The sequence below is a fragment of the Rhinolophus sinicus genome, chromosome 14, assembly GCF_057876585.1.
Source record: "Rhinolophus sinicus isolate RSI-liver-muscle chromosome 14, RSI-T2T, whole genome shotgun sequence".
Lineage (NCBI taxonomy): Eukaryota > Metazoa > Chordata > Mammalia > Chiroptera > Rhinolophidae > Rhinolophus > Rhinolophus sinicus.
This window is the reverse complement of record NC_142514.1, coordinates 118,567,230-118,594,061: the sequence shown is the minus strand read 5'-3', so window position 1 is coordinate 118,594,061 and position 26,832 is coordinate 118,567,230. Positions and strand designations below refer to the sequence as shown.

The window sequence follows — 26,832 nt, the reverse complement described above, 5'->3', positions numbered from 1 at the left end:
AGTGAAAATTAATACAAACTATTTGAAAACCAGTGTGGCATTTTTGTATCAAAAAAAAAAAACACATAAAAATTTTCATAACTTTGGACTCTATAATCTCCTGTCTGGATTCTATTCTGGGGAATTAATCCAATATGTGGAAAATGATGTACCTCATACATGAAGATATTAATGCCAACATTTTAATTAAAAAAGCAAAAGTTGGAAGCTACCTAAATGTTCCACAGTAGAACAATGGTTAAATAGTATTTGGTATACAATGCGTATCATAGAACATTGCTTTAAAAAATGGGAATATATTTGTATGTAACTATAATATTAGAGAATAAACTAGGACAAAAAGATTATAAGCACATAATTATAGTAAACATATGAAATAAAAATGTAGGAAGAGATACACACACCAAAACAAGCAATTGTATGAGGGTAATAAAATAGTAGGTTATCTACAATTCTAGTTTTAGATATTTATATCTTTTTTATGTTTTTAATCTCATTTCAAATGATCTCATATAGAGTTCAAAGTTTATGGATAGATGAAATCTGTCATCAGGATAGAAACTGAATCATGGGGAAAACACTTGAATGAAAAAGTAGTTTCAACTTTACAAGGTGTGTGTGACTTATGAATACTATATTAACTCAATTGCAATTTTATAATCACTAAAGAAGCGCCATATTAAACTCCAGGATTTTTATTCTGTTTTACCCTCTCCATTAAAAAAATTAATTAATTAAAATAATAAATAATTATAATTTAATTGTGCAGGTAATAATTCCTCACCCTCTTTTTGTTTGTTTGTTTGTTTGTTTGTTCGTTTGTTTGTTTGTTTTGGTTTACATGCTAGAAAGAAATAATATGTGAATTTTTTTATATTTTCTTGTAGCTTTTAGCTGACGCTGCTAGAATTTCTTTTTTTCTCTCTGTTACTTAGGAAATATTTGATCTTTTACTCAGGATGTTTAATTTTGTGGTGATTAATCAGAACATTAAAAACTCAATATTTAGGAGTCCAGAATTTTTATTGAAATTTGTATTTGTATCAAAATCTGTAATTTGTTGAATATCATCAAATTCAACTCCCTCAAATATATATATTTAATTAGTCTAAAATAATCTAACCAATTAAAGAAAATTCAAACAGAGAACTGGAAATGAGATATATCACTGGAAAGGAAGATATATTTGTTCATCCAACAACATCTCAACCCATTTGTAATTTGAAAATAAGTTAGATTTCTTCAGTTAAAAACATGCTCAGAGATTAAGCAAGATAAGCTAGTTCTCAGAATTGGGAATAATGGGGCCAGCATCATATAAAAGACAGTGTTAGAGGATTCCAACTTCATCAAACAAATTTCTGAAGTTTAGTGACTCAGCTGTATGCCAGTTCAACTCTGTGAAGAGACAGGGCTGTGAAATAGGAATTTGATTATTATATCAGCCATATACGAATATATATATATATATAAAACAGTTTATAGAGAGAGATATCTGTGTAGATGTATCAGGCAGGGTTCAGTTACAAAGAACGGAATTGTTCTAACTAGTTTAAGTAAAAAGCATTTTATTATAGGTATTAAATAGTTGACAGAATTATTGAGTTAAATTAACAGACTCCAGGATGATCTTTTAAGAATGACTATTAAAGCCAAAATATAGGATCCAGCCACAAAGGAAGACACTGATGTCTTCTAAAAGCAGGAAGCCACCAGCTCCAGAAGCATACTCCACTGCCATGGTTAGGAGCCATGCTCAGGATGGCACCACATTCAGGAAGCTACTGTAAATCTGGAGGCCTCTGCTATTGTTGTCAGTTCCAGAATTTTACCGTGCTTGCTGTGATTTGTGCCAACAAAATGGATGTCCTGTGCTCTGCTTCTTGACTCCCATAAAGCTAATGGTTAGACAGTGAGTCATTCATTAATGCTGCCACAACAGGGAAAAGAAGGAAAAATAATGACTCCATTACTATGCCTGCCAACCTCCATCTCACTTCTGCATTCAAATGTTAGGCATGTGCATCTGAGAAGCTGAGCCTAAAACATATTCAGAGCCCTAACGGCAATGGAGTTTTAGAAATATGGTTTTGTCTCTCCATCTTCTTTAGCACAGGAAGACACACTAAAATGAAGGTAAAATGGATGTGGAGCACTAATGTACCATATCCTTTTGGTTTTTCAACATCCATACACATGCTTTTTCTAATTCAACGATTCCTCAAAAGCAACAGTTAGCAATGATGATGTTTTATACCAACATAGTACAAATATCTCTTATACAAATGAAAATGGACTCACTATCTCCCTAAAAGGGGGAGCCGAAAGAAAATTCCACCACTCAATCTGTCCACCTTATGGTGAAGGTTTATTCATCCTCTAATAAAGTACATTAGAAAGTTACCTGCCCACTACACACTCTATATAAAATATCAGAAGAAATGAAAGGGCCCAAGTTATTTAATAGTTATATACAAAACAGTACAAGGAAAAGAAGATGGCTATTATAGTCTTCATTTCATAAAACTTCACTTACAATTTGTAACTTCTTTCTCTACTCATTTCTTAATCCCTTTGCTTTCAGCCAGCATCTAGGCTGGTAGAGGCTTTCAATATAGTGTAGTAACCCAGTTATTTGTTTTTTGTTGTTTTTGTTTTCTAAGGGATAAGAGCCTATAGTGAATTCCTATGGCTACAACAGGAAGTAGCAGTCCTAGGCATGTTCCAGAATATCTCAAGTTTCAAACAAACCCCTCACCGCCCACATTATGTAGCAGCAACTTTAGCTGAAAGAGAATCTGGAAAATGTAGTGTTTGGCTTTCTAGTCTATGCAGTAGACAAAGCACTTGAAGGAGGATGAAATGGGTGCAGTGATCCATTTCTTTCGCCACAGTAATTAATTGGGAAAAAGGAACTACTCTTCATTACCTTCACCACAGTAAATAAGGAGGGGTAGAAACTGTTCTTTTATGTACTTATGCATGGTTAAGATTTAGTGTCTGGAAAAGTTAAGCTTTAGGTAAGCAGCAACAATTACTGAATCTCACAAAGGGATAAAGTTTGGTAGACCTCCCCAGGAGCTCATAACCAGGAAAGATCATCTCAATGCACAAATTGTGCTTTGACATAAACCTCTTTCTTTCTGTCTCCCTTCCATAATCTAGCAATGTGATTTCTTTACATTTAGACCACTACAAGTTATGAGTGTTGTCACCTCTTCTCTATCAAACCCATATAGTTTGTTCAGTTCACCATTATGTGGGGCCCAGGAGGAAATATTCTTCGTGCTTCTTACTCAAATAGTTCATTCAAAGCTCCATGGCTTTGAATGGTAAATGGTTTTGATGACCTAGAGAGAAGAGCACTTCTTCAATTGCTTTGAGTGATTCTTCCTTAATGTTCTTCATGCTACTAGGCTATAAGTAGTAGCTGAATATTGCTCAGCACAGATGCAAATTGGGCAATTCACAGATGCAAATCAAGCAGTGACTAAGACTGATTTTGGCCTCATTTAGTAGGTCCTGTTAATTGGATGATACAGGAGTTATTTCCTACAGATGGGTGTGAGAAATAAACAAAACAAAAAGAGGTTGAATAATCTTAAGCACAGGGGAAACTTTAAAATTAATCTCTCATGTGATAATTTGTTGACAGGTTGGTTATCGGAAAGACATGGAACAAGAAGATGCAGCAGAAACAGTCAAAACTAGGGGGAATGAGTCATCTGTCATCCTGACAGGATTAGAAGGAAATACATTATATCACTTCACAGTGAGGGCTTATAATGGAGCTGGATATGGGCCACCTAGCAGTGAAGTGAGTGCAACCACCAAGAAATCCCGTAAGTGACCTGGGCTTTTGTTTGAGACTAAATGGAAACATCTTTTAACATTTCTGAAAGCAACATGAGGTACACAGTAAGCAGAATTGAAGGGGAGTTTTGATTCATAGTCTTGCTTCATTGCTTAAATCTGAATTCCAAAACTAGCTCAGAAAATTCTGCACTCACAGTGGATAAAGATTCTTGTCCTTTGAAACAAGGCTAAGCGATTTTGACACAAAAGGGAGATAAAAGGATTCAGGTTCAAAAGCTCAGTAGCATAGCTATTAAAATGACACTCCTGGAGCAAAACCCTCTTTATCTGACTCTATCTGGAAGGAAGCCTATGGTACCAACCAACTATTAAACACATGAAAAGACTGAATTACTCACAAGGATTTAAGTGAGGGAATGTATTTAAGACTACTTGTCAGTTCTTTCACTTTTTTTTTTTTGCAGCCCCTAGTCAAGCACCTATCAACCTCAGGTGGGAGCAGCAAGGCTCTCAGCTTTCTCTGGTCTGGGAACCTGTCAGACCATTAGCCAACGAATCTGAAGTCATGGGCTACAAGGTCAGTGTTTCTTCACTCTCTTGAATAGACACTCATCTCAAAAGCTGTTGTTGTGAGGATGTACAATTAATAAAATATATAAAAAAAAAAACATTAACATGCCATTTTTTTTCTCAATCATTTTTTACCTATATTGTAGAAAGAGCCTTCCTGCAGAGGAAGCCAAGGCAATCAAAATCAGTTTCAACTGCACAAGACATAGGAAGGGAATGAGGAAAAAAAGCAACAATTTGAGTAGAGGGCCCCATGATGCAGTGTCAGAACAAGCAGAACATAGGTAGAGTATCCTGGCATTCTCTCCCCACAGACAAACTGTGCTGGCAGATAGCAAAGACTGGACAACTTAGTTTGAGTAGAAAGACTTTGTATTTGCAAAGAAACAGCAAAAGAAAAATGATAGGGCCAACAAACTGGATAAGAGGTTCATGGAGAGAGACAGAAAGCTTCAAAATAGATGTAACATTTTGCATATGGTTATCTTTCTATATGTCAGCAGGAGATCTGGAAATATGAAAACATTTACACAGTTCTTGAAAAACTTTCTCTGTGATTTTAAAATATATGTGACCTATGTATTGACTTGGCTGAATTTCAAATTCGTGTTCCATAACATCAGATTGTATTTATTGTCTTAAATTCCATACAGAATCATTAGTTGAATATTATTTATAGCAGAATTGAAAAATATTCCAATGATAATTCTTAGACAGAAAAGCATCATTTAGGTGGCTTTTCAACTACCAGAGACAGTAACATGGTATTTTGTATAGAAAGTGCTAAAATACTGAAGCTAAAAACTGAGGAAGTTATGAATGGAACATATTTTTTAAGGTAAATAATTTCCATTAAGAATATTTTAGACATGAACTGTAGAACTCTTACAGACTGTAATTGGTATGGATCACAAACACCCTCACATTCAAATACACACACTCAAATCTGTCATAATCCTCAGGGGTATCGAATTTGATCTTTTGGAGAAGGACAGGTGAGACATTTTCTGAACCTTTTCTTAGTTTTCTTTCCATATCCTTCTCTTGTCCTCACAACTTGTCCTCTAAGGCAAATATACCCTTCAATGATTAGGGGTAGTGGTATGGCCAATAAGGGTGACAGACCATCCAAGAACCAATCTAATATTAGAACTATAGCAAGCAATCTCCCAAACTGGAGTGGCAAATAGAACACTAGGAAGAGCTAGATGAAAGCATATGGCTGCCTGGAAAAGCCATCTGGCTTAGGTACCTCTCAGGTGAGAAGATAAATACCATATGACCTGGAGAATACATGAGGTTGAACATGGGTGTCCCTGGTGAGGTGACCCTACTCTTTGTTCACAGTTGTCCCTTTTGTCACTGTCATTGCTCTTCCTCTTTATATGTGACTGTCTCCCCAACCAGGCTATATGTGATTGAGGCAAGGACTCTGTCTTACTCATCTCTTTATCCCCAACGTTTTTAGAATGGATGAATAAGTCAATTAGTGTTGACCCTACTAGAGGTATCCAACAATATAGACAGATGTTTTTGTTTGTTTATTCAACTTAGATATCAATGAGGGCCTTCCAGACTACTGAGATACATGTACACCTGGATAGATATTGTAATCGACACCCTGTGAAATTTCTCCAGCTTCTCAGGGAGCTTAAAGTCCACGATCATTCTTGTCTCATTGATTTCCTGGATCGTAGAGCTTTTCTTCATCTTCTAGTCAGACTAAAAATGGGACTCAGCGTCTTTCCTGTGATTCCCATGAACTAAAAAATTTAAAAAACTCATGTATAGTGGCTTATAGTATCCTCTCTACATTTCGTTATGCTTGAAAATTTCATAATAAAATATTTTTTAAAAATTAAGAGAGGAATCACGTAATGTCAAATATATCTATCAGAATTTATGGAAATTTTGGTGGGGGGTGGTAGAATGAAAAACACATAGTACAGGTAAACATCTAAAAATTGCCCGTAAGGAAGTCCTGCTCGTTTTTAATTTTTATTTTTATTAACTATAGACACCATTCTGTACATTATTTCCTCAGGTCCTATTCAAGATCCTATTCTTTCTTTTTCTTAAGTAAAGTTGGTATACAATATTATATTAGTTTGAGGTATACCATACAATGATTTGATATTTATGTACCTTACAATATGATCACCATACTAAGTGTAGTAATCATCTGTCACTGTGCAACCTTATCACGGTGTTATTGACTATATTCACCTTTACCTGTTTCATCCATGGTGCCACCCCTTCCCCTCTGGCAACCATCAGTTTGATCTCTGTTTCTATGGGTCTGTTTTTGTTTTGTTGTGTTTTGTTTTAGATTCCACATATAAGTGAAACCATGTGATATTTGCCTTTCTCTGTCTGACTTATTTCACTTAGCATAGTAACCTCTAGGTCCATCCATGTTGTCACAAATGGCAAGATTTGGTGCAACCACTATGAAAAACAGTATGAAGATTCCTCAAAAAACTAAAAATAGATCTACCAGATCACCCAGCAGTTCCACTTCTGGATATTTAACCAAAGAAAACAAAAACATTCAATTCAAAAATATATGTATGTATTCCTATGTTCATTGCAGGAAAATTTACAATAGCCAAGACATAGGTACAACCTAGGTGTCCATTGGTAGATGAATGAATAAACAAGATCCTGTTCTTAAAAGTGCTTTCAGCAACCCTACAGCCAGTAGTTTCTCACTGGTACTTGTGCTTTCCAACTTATTTTCATCCAGATTTTATTCATCTTGCTGACTCCTCCTCACCTGCCCTTTGCCACTGGAGATTCAGAACCCTCAATCTCTATTATGAAGAGCAATTGTCTCCATTGACTATTCCCAGAATTCTCAGCTGGTGAATAGGCCTTCCCTTTAATACAATCCATCCTTTTTTGGGTCACTTGTGGATAGAACCAGCAAAAATTTATTCTGTTATATTTTTAAGCATACTCACCCCAGTATTTTGTAACCAGCAAACATATAGGCTAGCCACTTCCAAATAACGTCTTTGAGTTTTGCAGTACTGCATTAATTTTTTGTTTATGAAAATCTCTTTGGATAATCCACTGCTCTCAGTTTTTAAGTAAAAGTTGAGAATAGTCTTGACAATACATTAGACAATTTCCTTTATGCCAAAAGATAGCTGTCATCACAACTGCCAATCTATAAGTGTTCAGATTCTCAAAGTACTCCCTAACCTCTTACTGTCAATTACTATTTCTGACAGGTCTTGATAACTCCTTAATCTTCTCATATTTCTCATTCTCATTCATCTTTTTTAAATCAGGATTTTAAAATGAGCCAAGATTCTCTAAAGCACCTAAGACTAACCATGAATTTAATGTATCTTTTCACTTAGTATACCTACCTACCAACTCAGCACTACATCTCCCTGGATGTATTGATAAAAGCCACTTTTAATCTCAAACTCCTTTTGCTACCATTAATTGATAGTTTTCCTGTCTTTATCTTTTGTTCCTAAATCTCAACTGATCCACAAATTTTTCTTCAACTCTGGATTTTACAGCAAAATTCGATATGCATTACTGGCTGCATTTTTCTTTGTCATAAGAATTGTAATTTATTGAACCATAATAACAAAATGTCCTCTAAAATAGTCACTCCCCTGCCAGTCCTCACCAATTTACATACTTTCCCATTGCCATAAATTTGCTTTCTAATTGCCTCATGTGGATGATCCGAATTCTAATTCATTACACTGCTACAGTCAAAATGAGAAGCATAAATTCTGATACAATTGTCATTTTTTAAGCCAAAAGAACATGCTATAGACATCCTTCAAGTGTTCCAAATCCTGACAAAGTATTCACTCTGTGGATTGCTTTACCGTCAAATATGTTTTCTATTACAGTACATACCACACTTCATTGTATTGTTATCTGTCTCCATTAGGTATTAGACTGTAAGTGCCATAAGGGTAGAAACCACGTGGTCTTGTTCTCTGATGAATCTCCAGTATATAGCATTATACCTGGCCCCCATGAGATGCCCAATAAATGTTCAATGATGCTCTTATTACTGTGTAACCACATTGAGGCTTTGGCTTCCTTTCCTATAAGGATTCCAGTGGATACAATTATTGCACGTGTTATATACTTTTATAGAGAAGTTACTTCTCTCCCAAGACCCTGAAGTAAATTTAAATTCATGGAAGATAAAGTAAGTGAAATGGAGAGAACATATGTTATCAGAACATAGAAGGGAGGAGCAAGTACAGGCAGGCTTCAATATATAAAAATAATGCTTTCCTAAAGGTATCTTTTTTTTTTTTTTTTTTTTTTTTTGTATGTAGAGTAACTCAAATTCAAAACAAATTTTTATAAGAAAAAAATATTTAAAAAATTTTTTTTGTCTAGCTTCCCATGCTAGCCCATCTTGTATTTTTCAAATGAAGTACTGTCATTCACAATTACCAATGATGAAGCAGAAGCAGCTTTCTCTTAGTAAGTTTACCATACACCAGGTCCTGTGCTAGGTGTTTTACGTGTATCCTCTCATTTCATTCCCCGAACAAAACTATGAAATAAGTGTTATTATCTCTATAATAGAGGCACTTGAGGTTTAGAAATGTTAGTAATTTGCCTAAATTTTCCCAAACAGGAATGTGTAGGAGATTGTTTTTATTTTGCAGAAGATTGGTTTGAATCCATATCTCTATGACTGCAAAGCCATTGCTCTTTTTATTATGCAAAGTAATCATATAATACCAACAATTATGAAAAAACAATGAAACAATAAAAATGCATTTAAATGTATCTTAATGGCTGCTACTTGACTATTAGACCAAAATAATTTTTTAAAATGGTTTGGTGGAGATAGATGAGTAGGAACAATACAATATAGTGAAACAGCTCTGAGCTGATCATCAAAATATTAACCTTCTAATGTAATTTCTACCCTAACTAGCCCCATGATCTTATATAAATCACATAACCTCTGTGACCTTAATTTTTTATATGTAAACACAGGATAATGAGGATAATTCTGTGTCCTAATTTGTTGTTCTGAAACTCTGCCATGAATACATGTTCAATTCTAGTACCATAGACAGATACCTAAAAAGGCTTAACTTTGCTGTCAGTTCAACAAAAAGCAAGCAACCACAAAAGTAAAAACAGTTAATAAAATTTTTAACTTCTCGGCCATTTCCTTCATGGTTAAGGATTTATTATTGATACATTGATCAAATTTTCTTTTTTATTTCTTTCAAACCATTTAAAGATGGCAGCTTTGACTACTCCTTCAGTATACTATTCATTTCAATAACTAGAATAAAAGATGTTCAGTGATCTGCCCCCTTGCTACACACTTCTTTAGCCTCATTTTTCATGCGTTTTCCCATACATCTTCTCTCACCTTACTGCTATGGTATCTTATTGCTTGGATATATACTTCAATCTCCTCCTATCTCTTCTTAGATTTCTTCTCCTTCCCTTCTCCAACTGGGGAATTCTACTCATCTTTAAATATTTAGCTCAGGCATCAACTCCTCTGAAAAACCTTCCTTAATCAACAGACAGAATTAAACTCTCTCTTCCATATTTCCATAGTATCTTATCTATTATAATATACTTCCATTGTGGCATTTAACACATACGTTACATTTGCTTATATATCTGCCTAAGCTATGAGCTCCCTGTACTTAGAGTGTGACATACAATAGACAGTTAATAAACATTTGAGATCCTTAATTGAATATCAATTGTTTAAATCCCTGTTATTATTCCTAGGTGTTTTACAGGCAAGAGGGCCACAGCAACAGTCAAGTTATTGAAACACAGAAACCTCAAGCAGTAGTACCACTCCCCGATGCTGGAGTCTATATTATTGAAGTTCGAGCATGTAGTGAAGGAGGGGATGGCACAGCTAGTTCCCAAATCAAGGTACCATCATATTCAGGTAAGTTTTGATATAATAGGCTTAATTTGATGACCACCCAAAATTTCAAGATGGTATAAACCTCATAAATATGATGGATTACAGGGTCTCTTTTTTCACTCTGATTGCTAGATCATCCTCTGATAAATGTGAACCATGGTAGTCTGCCCACAACGGCAGAATTTCTACAAATCCAGAAAGAGTTGACATTTTCATTTAAATTTTCTTAGTTGTGAAATTCTCTTGCTATCCTGGTCTCAAGTAGTACCTTGCTGGCCATTTGGGTTTTGAAATATTGCTTGTAAACCGATATTGCCCTAGTTTGACATACCTATTTCTCTATTGTCTTGATTGACTTTATCATTAAATAATGGAGAGTGAGGGACAGGAGAGTTTACAGAGAATGCTTTTTAAAATGTAATCGTGTTTATTGATTTCAAAATAAATTATCAATTTTATGGAGCATAATTTTTTTGTGTTTTTTTTTCCCCAGCTTCATTGTGATATAATTAACATATAATATTGTGCAAGTTGAAGGTGTGCAATGTGTTGATTTGATACACTTATATATTGCAAAATGATTACCTCCATAGAATCAGTTTGCACTTCCATCACATCACATACCTGCCATTTCTTTTTTGTGGTGAGATCATTTAAAATATACTCTCATAGCAATTTTCAAGTATATGCTACAGTATTATTAACTAAAATTCCATGCTGTGCAGTAGATCCCCAGAAATTATTTAAGCATCCTTGTAATTGTTAGCAATATTAATAATTTCCAGCTTTTACTTTGCCCTTACTAGATGTCAAGCATGAAAATAAGTGCTTTCCGTACATAATCTTATTTAATCTTAGTAACAATCATATGAGGTAGGTGGCATTACGTATTCATATTTTACAGATAAAATTTAAGTAAGTGGCCTAAGATCATACTATTACTTAAGTGGACAGACCAGGGTTGAAGCCCAGGTATGCTTGTCTCCAAGGCCACATGTCTTCACCACTACCATCATTATTACACCAACAAGGGAAAACTGATTACAGGAAGGGAAAATTTCACAAATTTGGAAGAAAGTAACCATTTCATTGATGTAATCAAAATAGGAAGCAGAAGATTTAATTAAATTTGCAAATGTTTCATTAAGAAAGTATTAGGCAATTTTCATTAAAGCCTTGTATAAAAACATGGGTAATGAGCATTTACTTAATGTGTAATTATAAGCATTATTTACTGAGCAATCATTCCCAAGCAGAATTGTTAACCTCTAAAGAGAAGTATCCAGTGATATCCTGTATGATTCTGCGTCTGGCTCTATTATATTCAATATATTTATCTATTTGGATTAAGACCCGATGCATTGCTGATGAATTCTTTTGATGCCATAAAGTGAGATACAAGGCAAATGTAAGAAATAAGTAATAAAATAGACTGAAACTTTGAGAAAAAGCTGTTGACATGATACTTGACAAGTAAGTTCTTGCATAAAAACGTAAAATAAGATAAAGGATATTATTGGGACAGTAGATAAAATTTTGATAGTGTCTGTAGATGAGATACTATAGCAACATTAGTTTCCTGTTTTTGAACATTGTACTGTGTTAGATAAGAAAATATGTTATTTTTAGAAACTGCACTAAAGTATTTAGGCATAAAGGTACATGATGTCTGCAACTTACTTTCAAATGGTTCAGGAAAAATGTGTATATTTATAGAGAGACTAATAAAGGAAGAATAATAAAACATAAACATTTAAGAAATTGAGATGAATTATTTGTTCTAGTCTTACAATTTTTTGGTACATCCAAAACTATTTCATAATGAAAAGATAAAGGTTTAAAAACATAAAATGCGGGAAATCTGACTTTTTCAGAAATTCTAATGAAAAGACTTAAGAATTTAAATATATTGTGGCCACACAAAAAATTAATACAGTTTATGATTCATTTATAAAAGTATAGTTTTAAGAGCAAGAAAGGTAATAACATCTCTACATTGATTAGTTCACAATTGAATTGTTTAGATGTGAGTGTTAAATCTTCCAGAGCACCTGGAAAGACTAATCATTTTGAAAAATGAAAAAGATGACAACTCTCTTCTTTGTTTCAAATTTCTAATAATAACAATACAAACAGCCTTTACTGAGCCCTACTTATATTTTTTACATTACACTAGGTGTTTTTTTATATTATTTTATCCTTACAGCAACCTCATGAGTTAGGTATTTTATTATTCTCTGACTCTCCAAGGTCCTTTTCAAAACTCTAACACAATCAGATTCTAAAGTATCATCTCAATTAAGATCAGCCCCAAGCTTGGAAGTACTTATAAAGACCTTGATTCTCCCATTTATATTTTAATTAACTCGAAATTCTATTCCCTGTCTTTAAAAAAAAAAAAAGGCAAGTTTTATTTTGTTTTTATTGTTAGTTCAGGTGTACAAAAACAACACAATGATTAGACATTTACACCCTTCACAAAGTGATAACTCCCCCAAGTCTACCACCCCTCTAACACCGTACTGTTATTACAATACCATTGACTATATTCCCTATGCTGTATTTTACATCCCGTGACTACATGTATTTTTTTTAATCTACTTTTATGTTTTAGTTAAAACACTTTGACCAGTGCAACCATTTCCTGAGTTTCAACAAACTGTAATCTCATAGTATTGTTTATCATAGACTATAAAACATGAGAAATTATTGGTTTTATTCCTATTTCCCAAAAACTAAAAGGCTAAGAAGTTTAATGACTTGTTAAAGTAAAATAGTTTTACAGCTGTGACTAAAACTTAGTCCAGTGTTGTCTTTTGTTTTGTTTTGCTATACCAAAATAATGTATTTTTGCTTTATGGATTCTATGTGAAATTTGAGACATAGACCCTACTTAGCATTCTACAAGTGAGATGTTTTTGTGTCACGTAAGTTGATTTAAAAAGGGCACAGCCACTCTCAAATAAATGGAAAGGATGTTTTCAGTTTTTTATTTATTAAGCATGCATGTACCACTCTAACAAGGCTTTATCATCATGTTTTTCTTATAGCTCACATGTGGCCATGCACTTCACAATAATTTCATTTTGTACAAGTCAAAATATAGGTAACATTCTCCAGTATGTTGATTAACAGGTTTTAGTAGTGCCTTAGCTGTAAAAATTTTCAAAGGAAAGAAGAGTTACTGCTTTTGTATGTGTGTGACTTACCAAACAAATATTCTTCAGGTCTTAAGCATCTAGAAAATAAATTTGACTCTATTTTTATAATGAAAATCACACCCCAAATCCTCTAATACTTAATATGGCTGGAGAGGATAACTTAACAGAAGAACAATTCCAAAAATTCAGTAGTAGATTTTATTATTAATCTATCATTAAAGTTTTAACCAAGGTTTTAACCAAAGCCAATCATTGTTTAAAGAAAGACAAGACATAAGAGCATCTGGTCCCACTAACCCCGAACTCCGTGACTTTAAGCAAGTTCTATAATCTTTCTAAACCTATTTCTCTCATCTGCAACAGAGGCATAAATAATAGTACTCACTGCATAGGAATGTTGGAAGGATTAAATAAGATAATATGTGTAAAGGGCTTAGTACAGTGCATCACATGTAGTAAACATTCATTAAATATCAATCATGACGATGATGAGACTTCAGAAGATTTTGGCTTGAAGAACCATTCCCAAAGTTAGATCTGAGGGTAGTACTTAGTTTGTGATTATGTAGAGCTATCAAAACTACTTCAGAATAATCAATTCAGATCAGTCAGTTCATTCAAACAACGACCTTTATTCATTAACTGCATACAGTGTATTGGTCTCAAGAAGGAAGAACTTCTCCTGATTTTAAGAATGGTGAAAGATGACTCTCCTTTGCCAACTTTGGCATGAGAATCTAGAATTTAAACCTACTTAACTGAAATGTCGAATCAGTCAATGATCCTTAAATAAGTTAAACAATGTTATTATTAAATTGAAAAAATTGAAGTAATTAAATTTGAACTCTTATTGTCACAAACTTTTACTAATTATTTTTGCTCCATTTCCTCAACTATGTACTATAGAAATTGTTTAATTTTTCATACGTGGAATGTGGATTTTTTTCTATTAGTGCATCATTGGTGAAACTTATACTGAATCTCCTGGTTAGATGTGTTTTTTAGATGTGACATAGCCTTTTTAATACAGTACTTCATGTATATTTCTGCCCTCCATAAAGCTTTTGGGAACCCCAAATAATATCTTGTTTCATAAATACTAGGAACACTCTTAAGAAACAGGACCAATGTCGCACTCATTTTCTTACACACCTAAAAACAGCTCTTTCCTAGCTCTAGCAAAACAAAATAATTTTCTCCATTTAATGATTCTCTTTTTTCACAGGTGGAAAAATTACTAGTGCTCAGCCAACCCTCCACACTCTCTCTACGTCTTCATCATCAGTAACATTGCTCTTGGCATTGATGATTCCTTCAACCTCTTGGTGAAAACTGCAGACTTAATTTGCTTTTCTTTGCTTTCCCTTGATAATAGCGATGAATATTGTAGTGTAAGTGGAGACCCAGGACACTGAGATAAGCTTTAAAAACTTGGGACTATACATGGTGCACTTACAGGAGGTTGGCGGTAATATTACTCATCCATCAGGTTTTTGTTTGTTTTTTGTAAATGGAGAGGACTATTCTTGGTCCAAAAATATATGCAGATTGTATGTAATGGATTTTTTTAAAGCAAAGATAATTTCTGTCAAATGTATTCTTTACTTTTTTAATATGTTGGAATTTGATTTTTATATCTGATGACCCTGAGTGTGTGCCATCTATTTTTTAAGTAACTGGTTTCTAGCAGATCTGTTACAAACACAAATACAAAACCGAGAATGAAAAGTTTGGTTAAGACTCTGAGTCTATTGTTTTTCATTTTCCCTTTAACTGACTGTTCCAGTTGACAAAATGGTAGGAGATATGAAAAAATACTTCAGTTGTGTGGTTCATTATAGGATAAGTACACAAAAATGTTCTTGAAAAATATTGTATGACTGCATAGTGAAATAGCAAAATTTATCAATATGCTATTCTAAATGCATCCCTAGAGCAAGTTATTAGCGTAGGGAATAAGCCATTTATATTAGTGCAAGGTGAATAGAAAGTGAGTCCAAATGAACTTAAGTGCTATTATTTTTCATCAAGTACTATGTTATCTAGCTGCAAATATAGTAAATGTTTATTTTTAATAACAAAAGGTAGTTTAAAGTCACAAAAAATATGATTACTAAAAACTGCAGACACTGACTTGCTCCCAAGGGTGCTAACTTGTAAATGAAATGAATACAGGACATTTCCGCACCTACTGCCAAAATACATGTTGAATTAGGTTCAAGGTTTTCTTCTAATTGCAAAGAATTTCAAGGACAATGAAAAATTGTTGTGCAAATAATTGTGCACACATAAAGTCTTTGGATTAAAATGGTTCAAGCATAACAAATAAATTTTGATTTTTTTAAACAGTCCTATGCATCACAGCTTATAAAATCTTACAACCTGTTAAAATAAAGAGGATCTCTCTGATAAATTGATTTTTGTAAATTAAGCTGTGGAAACAAGGCTTCAGTACAAGGTGAGCCCCGTTTGCTATTTTGAGAAGTCAACCTGAACCTAATTGATGCTAGATAGTTGTTGGAAAGTGAGGTGAAAGTTTTCTACTTAATGATATCTTACAGAAGTTCTAACCATCAAGAGAACTTGCCAGCGTTTGCATCACACCCAAGAAGATGTCTGAAGGGGTAGTTATTGCAAAGTCATATACCAAAAAACAGCCTGGAGAAAATACAGGTGATGTTAATATGAGAACAAAAAGTAATTTCTTTTCTTTTATAAAATCTAAACCTGCTAATTCTACTTGCATCTTTAACAGCAAGCAAATGAAGTAATATTGAGCTCAAACCGCTGGCTCTACAGATTAGGTCCTGTAGACTCAAAGGGGAGATTGGAGTTTCTGTTCTGAATATCCTAAAAGATTGGGTTCAGAGCCACAGTACAACTATTTATGTTGGTTACTCGTTCTCTTTGGGGGGAATTGTGTCTAAGACACCCCTAAACAAACAAGAAGTAATTTAAAAGACTATTTTAGTTAACAGATTATTATACTAAATGACTACAGATGGTGCATAGTGAAGCCAGTGGGTAATAATGACCACGTTGCCTTCCCTGAGCACCTCCTTTGGAGTGGGAGAGGCTGGACTTTGCAGATAGAGGGATGATAACTATTTAGCAGGCAAAATATGAGCTTTGCCAAGGACAGTATAGCTTACAGGAGCAAATTGTATATCTGGAAAGAAAATGCAGCAAGAATATTAAAGAATGGGCAATAATTTTTACTTCATATTTGATGAATCCAACCATTTTCTTCCTTTTCCATGGTGTTTTATACTAAACTTAGTGAAGGACTTGAAGAATCAAGTTATTACTGAAACTCTCATAAAACAAAGCCCAATAAAATACAATGTTAGTATATGGCAAATTCAAATTAAACAATATTTCCAACTAATTGATGGATGGTGTATATCTGACAGAATGTTTAAATATAGAATGTCTGACGTTGTATTCTTACAGGAATCAAAGATATGGGATGTTTTTATTCGACATGCAGATTATGTATTTTGCATCATAAACCTATTAAAAACAGTTTTGAAATGTTTATGTACTTATGTATTGCATACTTGTTACTTTGTAGAAAACAAAATAGCATTCCTTATCAAGGTACATTATTTTTCAGCTGCAATATTGAGTGAGCTTTTTATTTTTCTTTGGATGGAATAATAACCGCACAGTCTTAAATCACTAGAGACTGTATTTTTGTATAATGTCAGTTGAACTATGAAGAAAAAAACACTCCTCATGATTAAAAATTCCATGAAAGTGAATGTTTTGCATACCCAAATGAAGGTACTGTGGATCCCATGTCAAACCGTTAAATATATTGTATACAGTCTGTATATATGTACCATATATAAGGGTATATACTATGTGGAAGGCACAGTCAGATAATAATTCTGTGTACTGTTCTTGTAACATTAGATCTTTTTAATAAATAATTCTCTTTTTATTGACTTTTATCTTCTCTCCTGTCAACTACATGACTGACATTATTTATTTCATACAAACAACAGTATTCTCATGATTATGGTAATGTTTCACACTGAAAATATTATGTTAGTGGTGTCATTATTTTAGGTTCAACAGTCTCCAGAGATGTCCATGGTAGTTTCAACTTGACAACTGGAAAGTATGAAAAAGAATAAACCAAGCAAAGAAGCAAGTACAAATGGGATAAATTCAGACTTAAACTCATGATTTATTTCTTCTCAGGAAGGAGAATTCATTAAATGAGTTTCGTAAAGAGTTTGTTAAATGCATACTTCTGCTTCTATTAGGAATCCCAATCTATAAGTATATCCCAATCTATCCCAGGTGCAATTCTCCTAGACAGAGTTATTCACTCTTTTGTGTTCCCATAGCCCTGTGTGTACATCTCTATTATACCAGCAGCCACAAGATGTTACAATGATTTAGAAATGTTTCTCCTCCACTATCTAGTCTATGAGATCCTCCAAGGGAGACTATATTATATTTATCTTAGGATTTCTCTCATTGCCCAACACAATACCTAGCACATATCAACTGAGCAATTAATTGGATTTCATGTAATGTTGGCCTTAGTTTTTTTGCTTTAGAAGAGTCTTCCTGAACTTTGGTCATCATCCAAATCACTTGGGAACCCAAATCTCACAGCTCTGATTCAGTCCGTCAGAGACTAGGGAACCCGTATTTTTAAAATCTTCTCAAATACAAAGTAATATGACACTATTGAAGAGAATGTGGCAATAACTAGTAAAATTTTGCATGGATGTATGTATTGACCTAGCAATCCCATATCTAGACATCTATTTCTAAGAAAGACTAATAAAAATATGCAATGTTACGTGAATACACAAGATGTAGAACAGTGATTATATGCTCACAGACATATATTTCCTAAGAGTCTCTAAAAGAAATAATGGAAGAGTAAACTAATGACTTATAAAAACTGTTACCTACTGAGGAGGGAGAGAATGGAATATGTGAACAAATATAAAAGCAAGCTCTTTCTTAATGTATTTATTCCATAGTTTTGACTTAGGAAGTATATAAATGTTTTACATTAATTTTAAAATTAAACAAAAAGAAAAAAAGCAACCACCAAAAATAAGAATAAATTGAAAATAATGAAACTACCTATATATAAACCAGATGGTTGAAAGCTAATTTTTCTTTATAGAACGGTTTTAACCACATAGGTAAGTATTTCAAGTCAGCATGTTTACAGAATATCCCTCAGGGCGTACACACCAAGAACAAAATATACACCCCCCCAAAAAAAAAAAAAGTAACTACATTAATTGGTCTTCTTGTGAGTAGCATAACTAGTAGAATTCTCTTTGAACAGGCCAAAATATAAATATAAATGTTAAAAGTATTTTAAAATGTAAATTTTAATATATAAAATTTCTAAGTAAAATGAAATCTGTAATCTCTGATTTAGAAATACCAGTATGATTCATAGTTTGACATTTTTCCTAAAAATAACCTATTTTTTAGCTTTCTTAACTGCAAAGGTCTAGAAGAACAATGAACACCTTTAAAGGACAAATAATACCAAAAAAAAAAAAAAAAGAATAAATAACATAGAAATGTTTGCCTCCAAATTCCATTCACAGCTGAAAGGAAATTTCTTGAAGAAATGGTTGATTGAAGATCACAAGTAGCAAATGGACAAGATGAGCCTAGGTCTTCTTAATGTGGCCATAAAAACTACCATTTAAGTGGGATAACGTGATCTCAAAAAGAACATTGACAGCAATTGAATACAACACAGGTAATATCTAAAATTCTGTGATTTAAACTAATATAAACAAAAATCTTTGGTTATCTTTTCTAGATGTAAGAGTCATCATTCTGAGAATTGTTATAAAAATATAAAGAGGGAAAGAAATATGTATCCTACCTTCTTGTAAGGACTGTACTTTAGGATAATCAAATAGCTGATGAAGGACGGCTCTACTTTGTAAAAGAATCACAGCTAATAAATGCAAAAGGAATAATAGAATTAAAAAATAATAACGTGGGACACTCTTCAGTATGATGATCCAGTTTATTTCATAGGTCAATAACATGGGGTGGGGGAAAGAAGGCAGAGGTGGGATTCCTCTTTAAATGAAACTTAAGAAATGTAATAGGCAGCAGAGCTGCCCCGGGTCTGCAGGGAAATGCAGTAGACACGCTGGCTGGGAAGTCAGACAACGCTCATGGCAGGAGGAGGAGACCGCAGATTTGGGGCTTTACAACAGGGAGTTTAAATGGCTGCCAAGAAAGGAGGGACGTTTCGGGCAGAGCGACCACCACACCAAGGCACTAAGCTGGGAGGACGTGGAGCGTTTGCGGCACAAGCCGGACCCTGGGTAGAACTTGGCTACGGTTTAGGAGACGGGACGGAGAGGAGTCTGGGGAGTTGGGTCAGGGCCACGCTATGAGCCGCCATGATTGTCAAAGTGAGGAAGGGAGCCCATAGTCCCCAAACACTGGGGGCCCAGGGAGGCTTTGGGGCGGGGGGACTTCACCCACCTCCTCTGCATGAAAACGAGCCAGCAGGGCCGGGGGTGGGGCAGGGGGTTTATCTCAGAACGTAGACTAGGGATCTAGTATTACATACTATATGTGAAATGAAGTAACTAATAATAAGGAATGAGTTAAAATATAGACTGTATCTTTTGGAATTAGACCAATTTTTTGCAAGGTTGCAACTTCGTTTATCTCCTGGTGCACAATGAGTTTACTTGGTTTTTGTTTGTTTTCCCCTCTTTTCTAACCAGCTACGGTGAATTCTGGGAGGGGACAGAATTCCCAGTTTCTGTAACTCACTGCCCATGGGAGGGTGCAGTGAGCTGGGTCTCCATCACCTTATGTGGATGAGGCTCATCCAGGGCTCTGCAGAGGACAGTGGGGGTGAGCGTCCCACAGAGCCATGTGTGGTCCTGAGCCCTCTTCCTTCCCCAGACTGAGGTCAGAGAGGTGAGCTGTCCTCACACACAGTTCAAAAGAACCTCTTAGGAATCACACATGACAGGTTGGTAAAGACTGTTTTCATCCAGCAGTGACTGAAATCTATTCACATTTTTGTTTTCATTTTAAAAATATGAAAAAGGCAGACAGAAACTACAGTATACTAAATTGTACATATCAGAATATTTTGAAATACATTTCATATTTAAAACACTGATTTTTAAAATCAAAGAGAATGATGTCAGCAAATGAGAGACAGGGAAACTTTGTGTCTCATCTCACTCCAGGAGCAAGAACTAAACAAGAAACAGACTAAAATAACATTATAAGAATTAGGGAAATTAGTCAAGGATCTACAATAACCAAGCAAATGTTCAATCAAGAAAAAGCCACATTTGAAATGTAGGTAATTTTGTGGCATTTTTAATCATCAGTGCAGTGCTGTGCAGCTTGAGTAAAGTGACAGCCAGATCCCCAGTCCCTGTCTGCAAACCGGGAGAGCAGAACAGACCTATTTACAATGTTCTATCTAATCCACCTGCAGGTTGCCAAATAAATAAATATAAAAAAGAAATGTAATAAAATGCAAACACCCTGTTCAAATAAATTGTTCAAAATAAGTGATATTTGTTAAACAACAAGGGAATATAGAATATGGACTAGATAGAATATGATATGCTAATTTTGTTAGGTGTGCTAATGTAGTGTATATATATATATATATATATATATATACATATATATACTTTTAGGAAAATATATATATGTTTTTTTAGGGAAAAAAAAAAATATATATATATATATATACTTTTAGGAAAAAATATGTAATGACACGATGGCAGGGATTTACTTTAAAACATCACAGAGAAAAAAAGAGGAAGAAGTTAGGCAGGCAGGCGGGAAGGTAGGAAGGAAGGAAGGAAGGAAGGAAACAAGAAGAAGAAAAAAAATTTTTTAAGAAATAGATGTGCACCTAGGAACACAACATCAAACTAAATGAGGCAAAAACTAGTAGAACTGCAAGGAGAAAAAGACGACTCCACCGTAGTTGAAGATTTCAACACCCCTCTATCAGAAATGGACATACCCAGCAAGCAGAAAATCAGTAAGAACATAGTTGAACTCAATAACACCATCAATCAATTGGATATAATTGGCATTTATAGTCTAATTCATCCAACATCAGAGGAATGCATGTTCTTTTCTGGCTCACATGGAACATTTACCTAGATAGACTACAATCTGGGCCATAAAATACACCTGAACAAATTTAAAAGAATCAAAGTCAGACAGTATCTGTTCTCAGACTACGATGGAATTAAACTAGGAAACAAAAATAGGAAGATAACTAGAAAAACCCCAAATATGTGGATATTAAATAATACACTTCTAAATAACATGCATCAACGAAGAAATCTCAAGAGAAATTTAAAAATATTTTTGACTAAATGAAAATGGAGATACAACCTGTTAAAACGTGTGGGATTCAGCAAAAGCAGTGCTTAGAAAATTATAGCATTGACTGCATATATTAGAAAAAAAGAAAAATCTAAGATCAAAAATCTAAGTTTCCACCTTAGGAAATTAGAAGAAAAGGAAAATTAACACAAAATAAGCAGAAGAAAATAAATCATGTGAATTAGAGCAGAAATCAATGAAATTGAAATCAGGATCAATGAAGAAAATCAACAAAATCAAAAGCTTGTTCTTTGTAACAATCAATAAGACCAATATGCTTCTGGTCAGGATAACTAAGAAAAAAAAGATAAAGGACACAATTATCAATATCAGATATGAAAGATGGGACATCATTTTAGAGCTTATAGACATTAAAAGGATAATAAAGGAATACTACGAACAATTCTATGCCCACAAATCTGATAACCTGGATAAAATGGATCGATTCTTTGAAAAAAGAAAGTTTTCCAAAACACATGCAAGAAATAAGACAATCTGAATAGAAAGCACCAGGCCCAGATGGGTTCACTGGTGAATTCTACCAAACATTTAAGGAAGAAATTTTACCAATTCTCTACATTCTCTCTCAGAAGATAGAAGCCAAGGGAATACTTCATCATTCTTTCTATGAGGCCAGCATTACCCTAATACAAAAACCAGATAAAGACATTGCAAGAAAAGAAAACTAAATAGAATTCAAAAATGTCCAAAAAGAATTATACACAACAACCAAGTAGGATTCACCCCAAGTATGCAAGGCTGGCTCAACATTCAAAAATCAGTTACTGAAATTTATTACATCAACAGGCTAAGAAAGAAAAATTAACATCATATCAATATATGCAGAAATAACACAACAAAATCCAACACCCATTTATTATAAACACTCTCAGTAAATTAGGATTAGAGAGTAACTTATTCAACTTGATAAGGAATATATAAAAAAAAAATCTACAATTAACATCATACTTGGTGGTGAGAAACTAGAAGCTTTCTGCTAAGATTGGAACAAAGCAACTAGGATTTCTGGGTGGGAATTCCCACAAGTTCTCTGGAATTGTTTTCACTTTCTCATTCCCAAATCCCGAGAAAAGTTGGTCGGGAAATCGGGAAAATCAGCTCCTTGAACCCAGTAATACCCACAATAGGAAATAAAGGTACTACTCACAATGTATCTCTTAGACATTTTTCCTATTTATCGCTAGGGTTTCTGGGCGGAAATTTTTCTGGGCGGGACTTCCCACCCGTTCTCAGGAAATATTTTTCACTTTTCCGTTCCCAAATCCTGAGAAAAGTTGGTCGAGAAATCGGGAAAATCAGCTCCTTGAACACAAGTGGTTGGTAGCATCAGCTGTCACTTTGTGGAAACGATTCATCGTGGAGAACAGAAAACAGTTTGTATCTCAGGATTCGGGAATAGGAAAGTAAAAAAAATTCCTGAGAACAGGCAGGAATTCCCACCCGGAAACCATAAAAGCAACTATGTTTCACATCACTACTCCTTTTCACCATTCTACTGAAGTCCTAGCAAGTGGAATAAGACAAGAAAAGAAAAGTATACATATTGCAAAGAAATAAAATTGTCTTTGTTCACACTGGGCATAATCATCTATGTAGAAAAAATTTTAAATAACCAATAAAAAAACTGGAACTAATAAGCAATTATAGCAAGGTTGCAGGTTATAAGGTCAATATACAAAGTCAATTTTTTCCCTATATACCAGCAATAAACAAGAGGAATTTGAAGTTAAAAACACAATACCATTTATATTAGCACCCCATATAATAAAATATGTACACAATCTATATGAGGAAAGCTATAAAACTCTGATGAACAAAATCAAAGAACTAAATAAATGGACATAGTACATGTTCGTGGACAGGAAGACTCAATATTGTCAAGATGTCAATTCATCCCAACTTGATCTATGGATTCAATTCAATCTCATCAAAATCCAAGAAACTATTTTATGGATATTGACAGAGAGATTCTAAAGTTTATATGGAGAGGCAAAAGACCCAGAATAGCCAATACAATACTGAAGGAAAAAAACAAAGTTGGAGAACTGACACTACCTGACCTCAAAACTTACTGTAAAGCTACAATAATCAAGACAGTATGGTATTGGGGTAAGAATAGACATATAGATCAATGAAACAGAATAGAGAGCCCGGAAATAAACTCACATAATTATAGTCAACTGTTCTTTGACAAAGAAAGAAAAGCAATGTAATGGAGAAAAGACAGTCTTTTCAAGAAATGCTACTGGAACAACTGGACATTCATTATTAAATCTATAATTGCTCTAAACATAAATAGATTAAGTTCTCCAATCAAAAAGTATGGAGTGGCCAGATAGCTAAAGTAAGAAGACCCAACTATATACTTCTTCCAATAGATTCACTTAAGCTTTAAGGACACACATAGGTTCAAACTGAAGGGATGGAAGAAAGATATTCTATGCAAGTGAAACCAAAGGAAGCAGGGGTAGCTATAGTATATCAGACAAAATAGACTTTAACTCAAAATCTGTAACAAGGGATGAAGAAGATCTTATGTAATGATAAAGAGGTCAATTCATCAAGAGGATATAACAGTCGTAAGTATATATGCACCCAACATGGGAGCACTTAGCTATATTAAGAAATTACTAACAGATCTGAAAAAAGGAAATAGACAACAAATACAAAGATTATCTTATTGATGGTAGATCATCAATAAGGAGACATTGGATTTGAACTATTACTTAGACCAAATGGACTCACCTGACATAAACAGAATATTCCATATACTATAACAGCAGAATACACATTCTTCTCAAGCGTACATGAAACATTATCCAGTATATTACATGTTAGGTCAGAAAACATGTCTTAGCAAATTTAAGAAGATTGAAATCATATCAAGTACCTTTTCTGACCACAATGGTATGAAACTAGAATCAACAACAGGAATAAAGCTGAAAAATTACAAATGTGTGGAAATTAACATACTTCATGTAACCATTGTGTCAAAGAAGAAATCAAAAGGTGTTGCGTCCCACAAGACGAGGGTTGTGGGGAGCGAGGAGGGCGGCACAGGGTTAAGAAAAGACAGTAACCATGACTAGAGTGCAAGTGGGGCCAAGGGATTCCAGCCTCAAGGACTGAGCCCCAAATCACGCCTATGCATAGGTTTTATTAGTTAGGTGGGGAAGTAATGGAGACAAAGCTTGTCAATCTCAAGATCTGTGAATCCCATATATTATAATACGAAATTGATTTAAGCCAATCACCCTTGCCTGCAGGCAGCTGAACAGTAAGTCTCAGGATGTATGTACTTCCCCAAGGGACAAAACCTTTATGCATATGAATAGATGGAGATCACATCATTGAATCTCTTCCCTTGCAGGTTGTGGGAAGGAATACAGCCACAGAGGCAGAGTCTCTCTTTAGCTGGGGGAAGGTAGGGGGCTGTGCCCATCTCTATGAACCCCGTGGGTTCTCCTGTTGGTCCCCACTTTATTGCGCCTGACTTGAATTGTCCCCCCATGGGGAATCTTACTCATCATTGGCTGACCAGCCATCTTTCTGGGGCCAAACTGGGAGACAAGGTGTAAGCACAAAGGTAAAGCAAAGTCCCTGAAAGGATCTGTCTCACAGACTCTCCTTTCTTTAGGGGCAGGTACGAGGAGACAGACGGGTAGGCTGCTGTGTGGCAACAAAAAGAGAAATAAAATAATATCTTGAAAGAAACAAAAATGGAAACACAACATACTAAATCTATGGGGTACCACAAAACATTTCTAAGAAAGAAGTTTATAGCAATAAATGCCTACATTAAGAAAAAAGAAATATTCAAATAACCTAACTTTACACTCAAGAAACTTAAAAAGAAGAACAAACTGAGCTCAAAGTTAGCAGAAAGAATAAAATAATTAAAATCAGAGTTGAAATAAATGAAATAGAAACCAGAAAAACAATGGAAAAGATCAGTGAAACTAAGAGCTGTTTTATTAAAAGAGAAACAAAATTGACAGACATTTAAGTAGACTAAGAAGAAAAGAGAGAAGACTCAAATAAAATCAGAAATGAAAGAGAAGACATTACACTGGAAACAACCAAAATGTAAAGGATTATGTAAAAGACTACTGTGAACAATTATATACCAACAAATCGTATAAACAAGAAGAAATGGATAAACTCCTAGAAACATAAACAGCTTACCAGAAGGAATTATGAAGATGTAGAAAATCTGAACAGACCAATGGTGAGTAAGGAGATTGAATTTGTAATCAGAAAACCCCCAACAAAGAAATGCCGAGAACCAAATTTACCACTGGTAAATTTTACCAAATATTTTTAAAAGAATTAACACCAATTCTCAAAATCTTCCAAAAAATTTAGGGATGGGAATATTCTTAGACTCATTTTACAAAGTATTACTTTGATAGCAAAGCCAGATAAGGACATTAAAGAAAACTATAAACCAGTATCCTTGATGAACGTAGATGCAAAAGTTCTCAACAAAATACTAGCAAACCAAATTCAACAGTACATTGAAAGAATCACACATCATGATCAAATGAGATTTATCCCTGGATTACAAGAATGGTTTAACATATGCAAATCAGTAAATGTAATGTACCACATTAATAAAATGAAAAACAGAAAGAAATCATGTGGTCAGCTCAATAGATGCAGAAAAAGCATTTGACAAAATACAACCTCCTTTAAGGATAAAAACTCTCAGTAAGTTGGGTATAGAAGGGCATACCTCAACATAAAAAAAGGCCAAGTATGACACACCCACAGCTAACAGCATACTTACCAAAGGTTGAAAACTTCTCATCTGAAAACAGGAATAAGACCAAGGCCCACTCTCAACACTTCTATTCAACATAGTGCTAGAAGTTCAAGCCAGACCAATCAGGCAAGTAAACAAACAAACAAACAAACAAACAAAAAAAAGCATCCAAATCGGAAAGGAAAAAGTAAAAT

The 26,832-nt window shown here is 34.2% G+C and overlaps 1 protein-coding gene across 2 annotated transcripts in view; it reads left to right on the top strand.

The window, feature by feature from the left end:
- CNTN5 (contactin 5) overlaps positions 1-17,405 on the top strand; it is a 1,286,475-nt gene extending 1,269,070 nt beyond the window's left edge. For both annotated transcript variants that reach the window (XM_088791491.1, XM_019741696.3), the window contains 4 exons: positions 3,656-3,842; positions 4,281-4,393; positions 10,147-10,315; positions 14,681-17,405. In XM_088791491.1, coding sequence (XP_088647617.1) covers positions 3,656-3,842; positions 4,281-4,393; positions 10,147-10,315; positions 14,681-14,784 — 573 coding nt within the window. In that variant the 3' untranslated portion in view covers positions 14,785-17,405. The remainder of the gene's footprint in view (positions 1-3,655; positions 3,843-4,280; positions 4,394-10,146; positions 10,316-14,680) is intronic.
- The last annotated feature ends 9,427 nt before the right edge of the window (positions 17,406-26,832 follow it).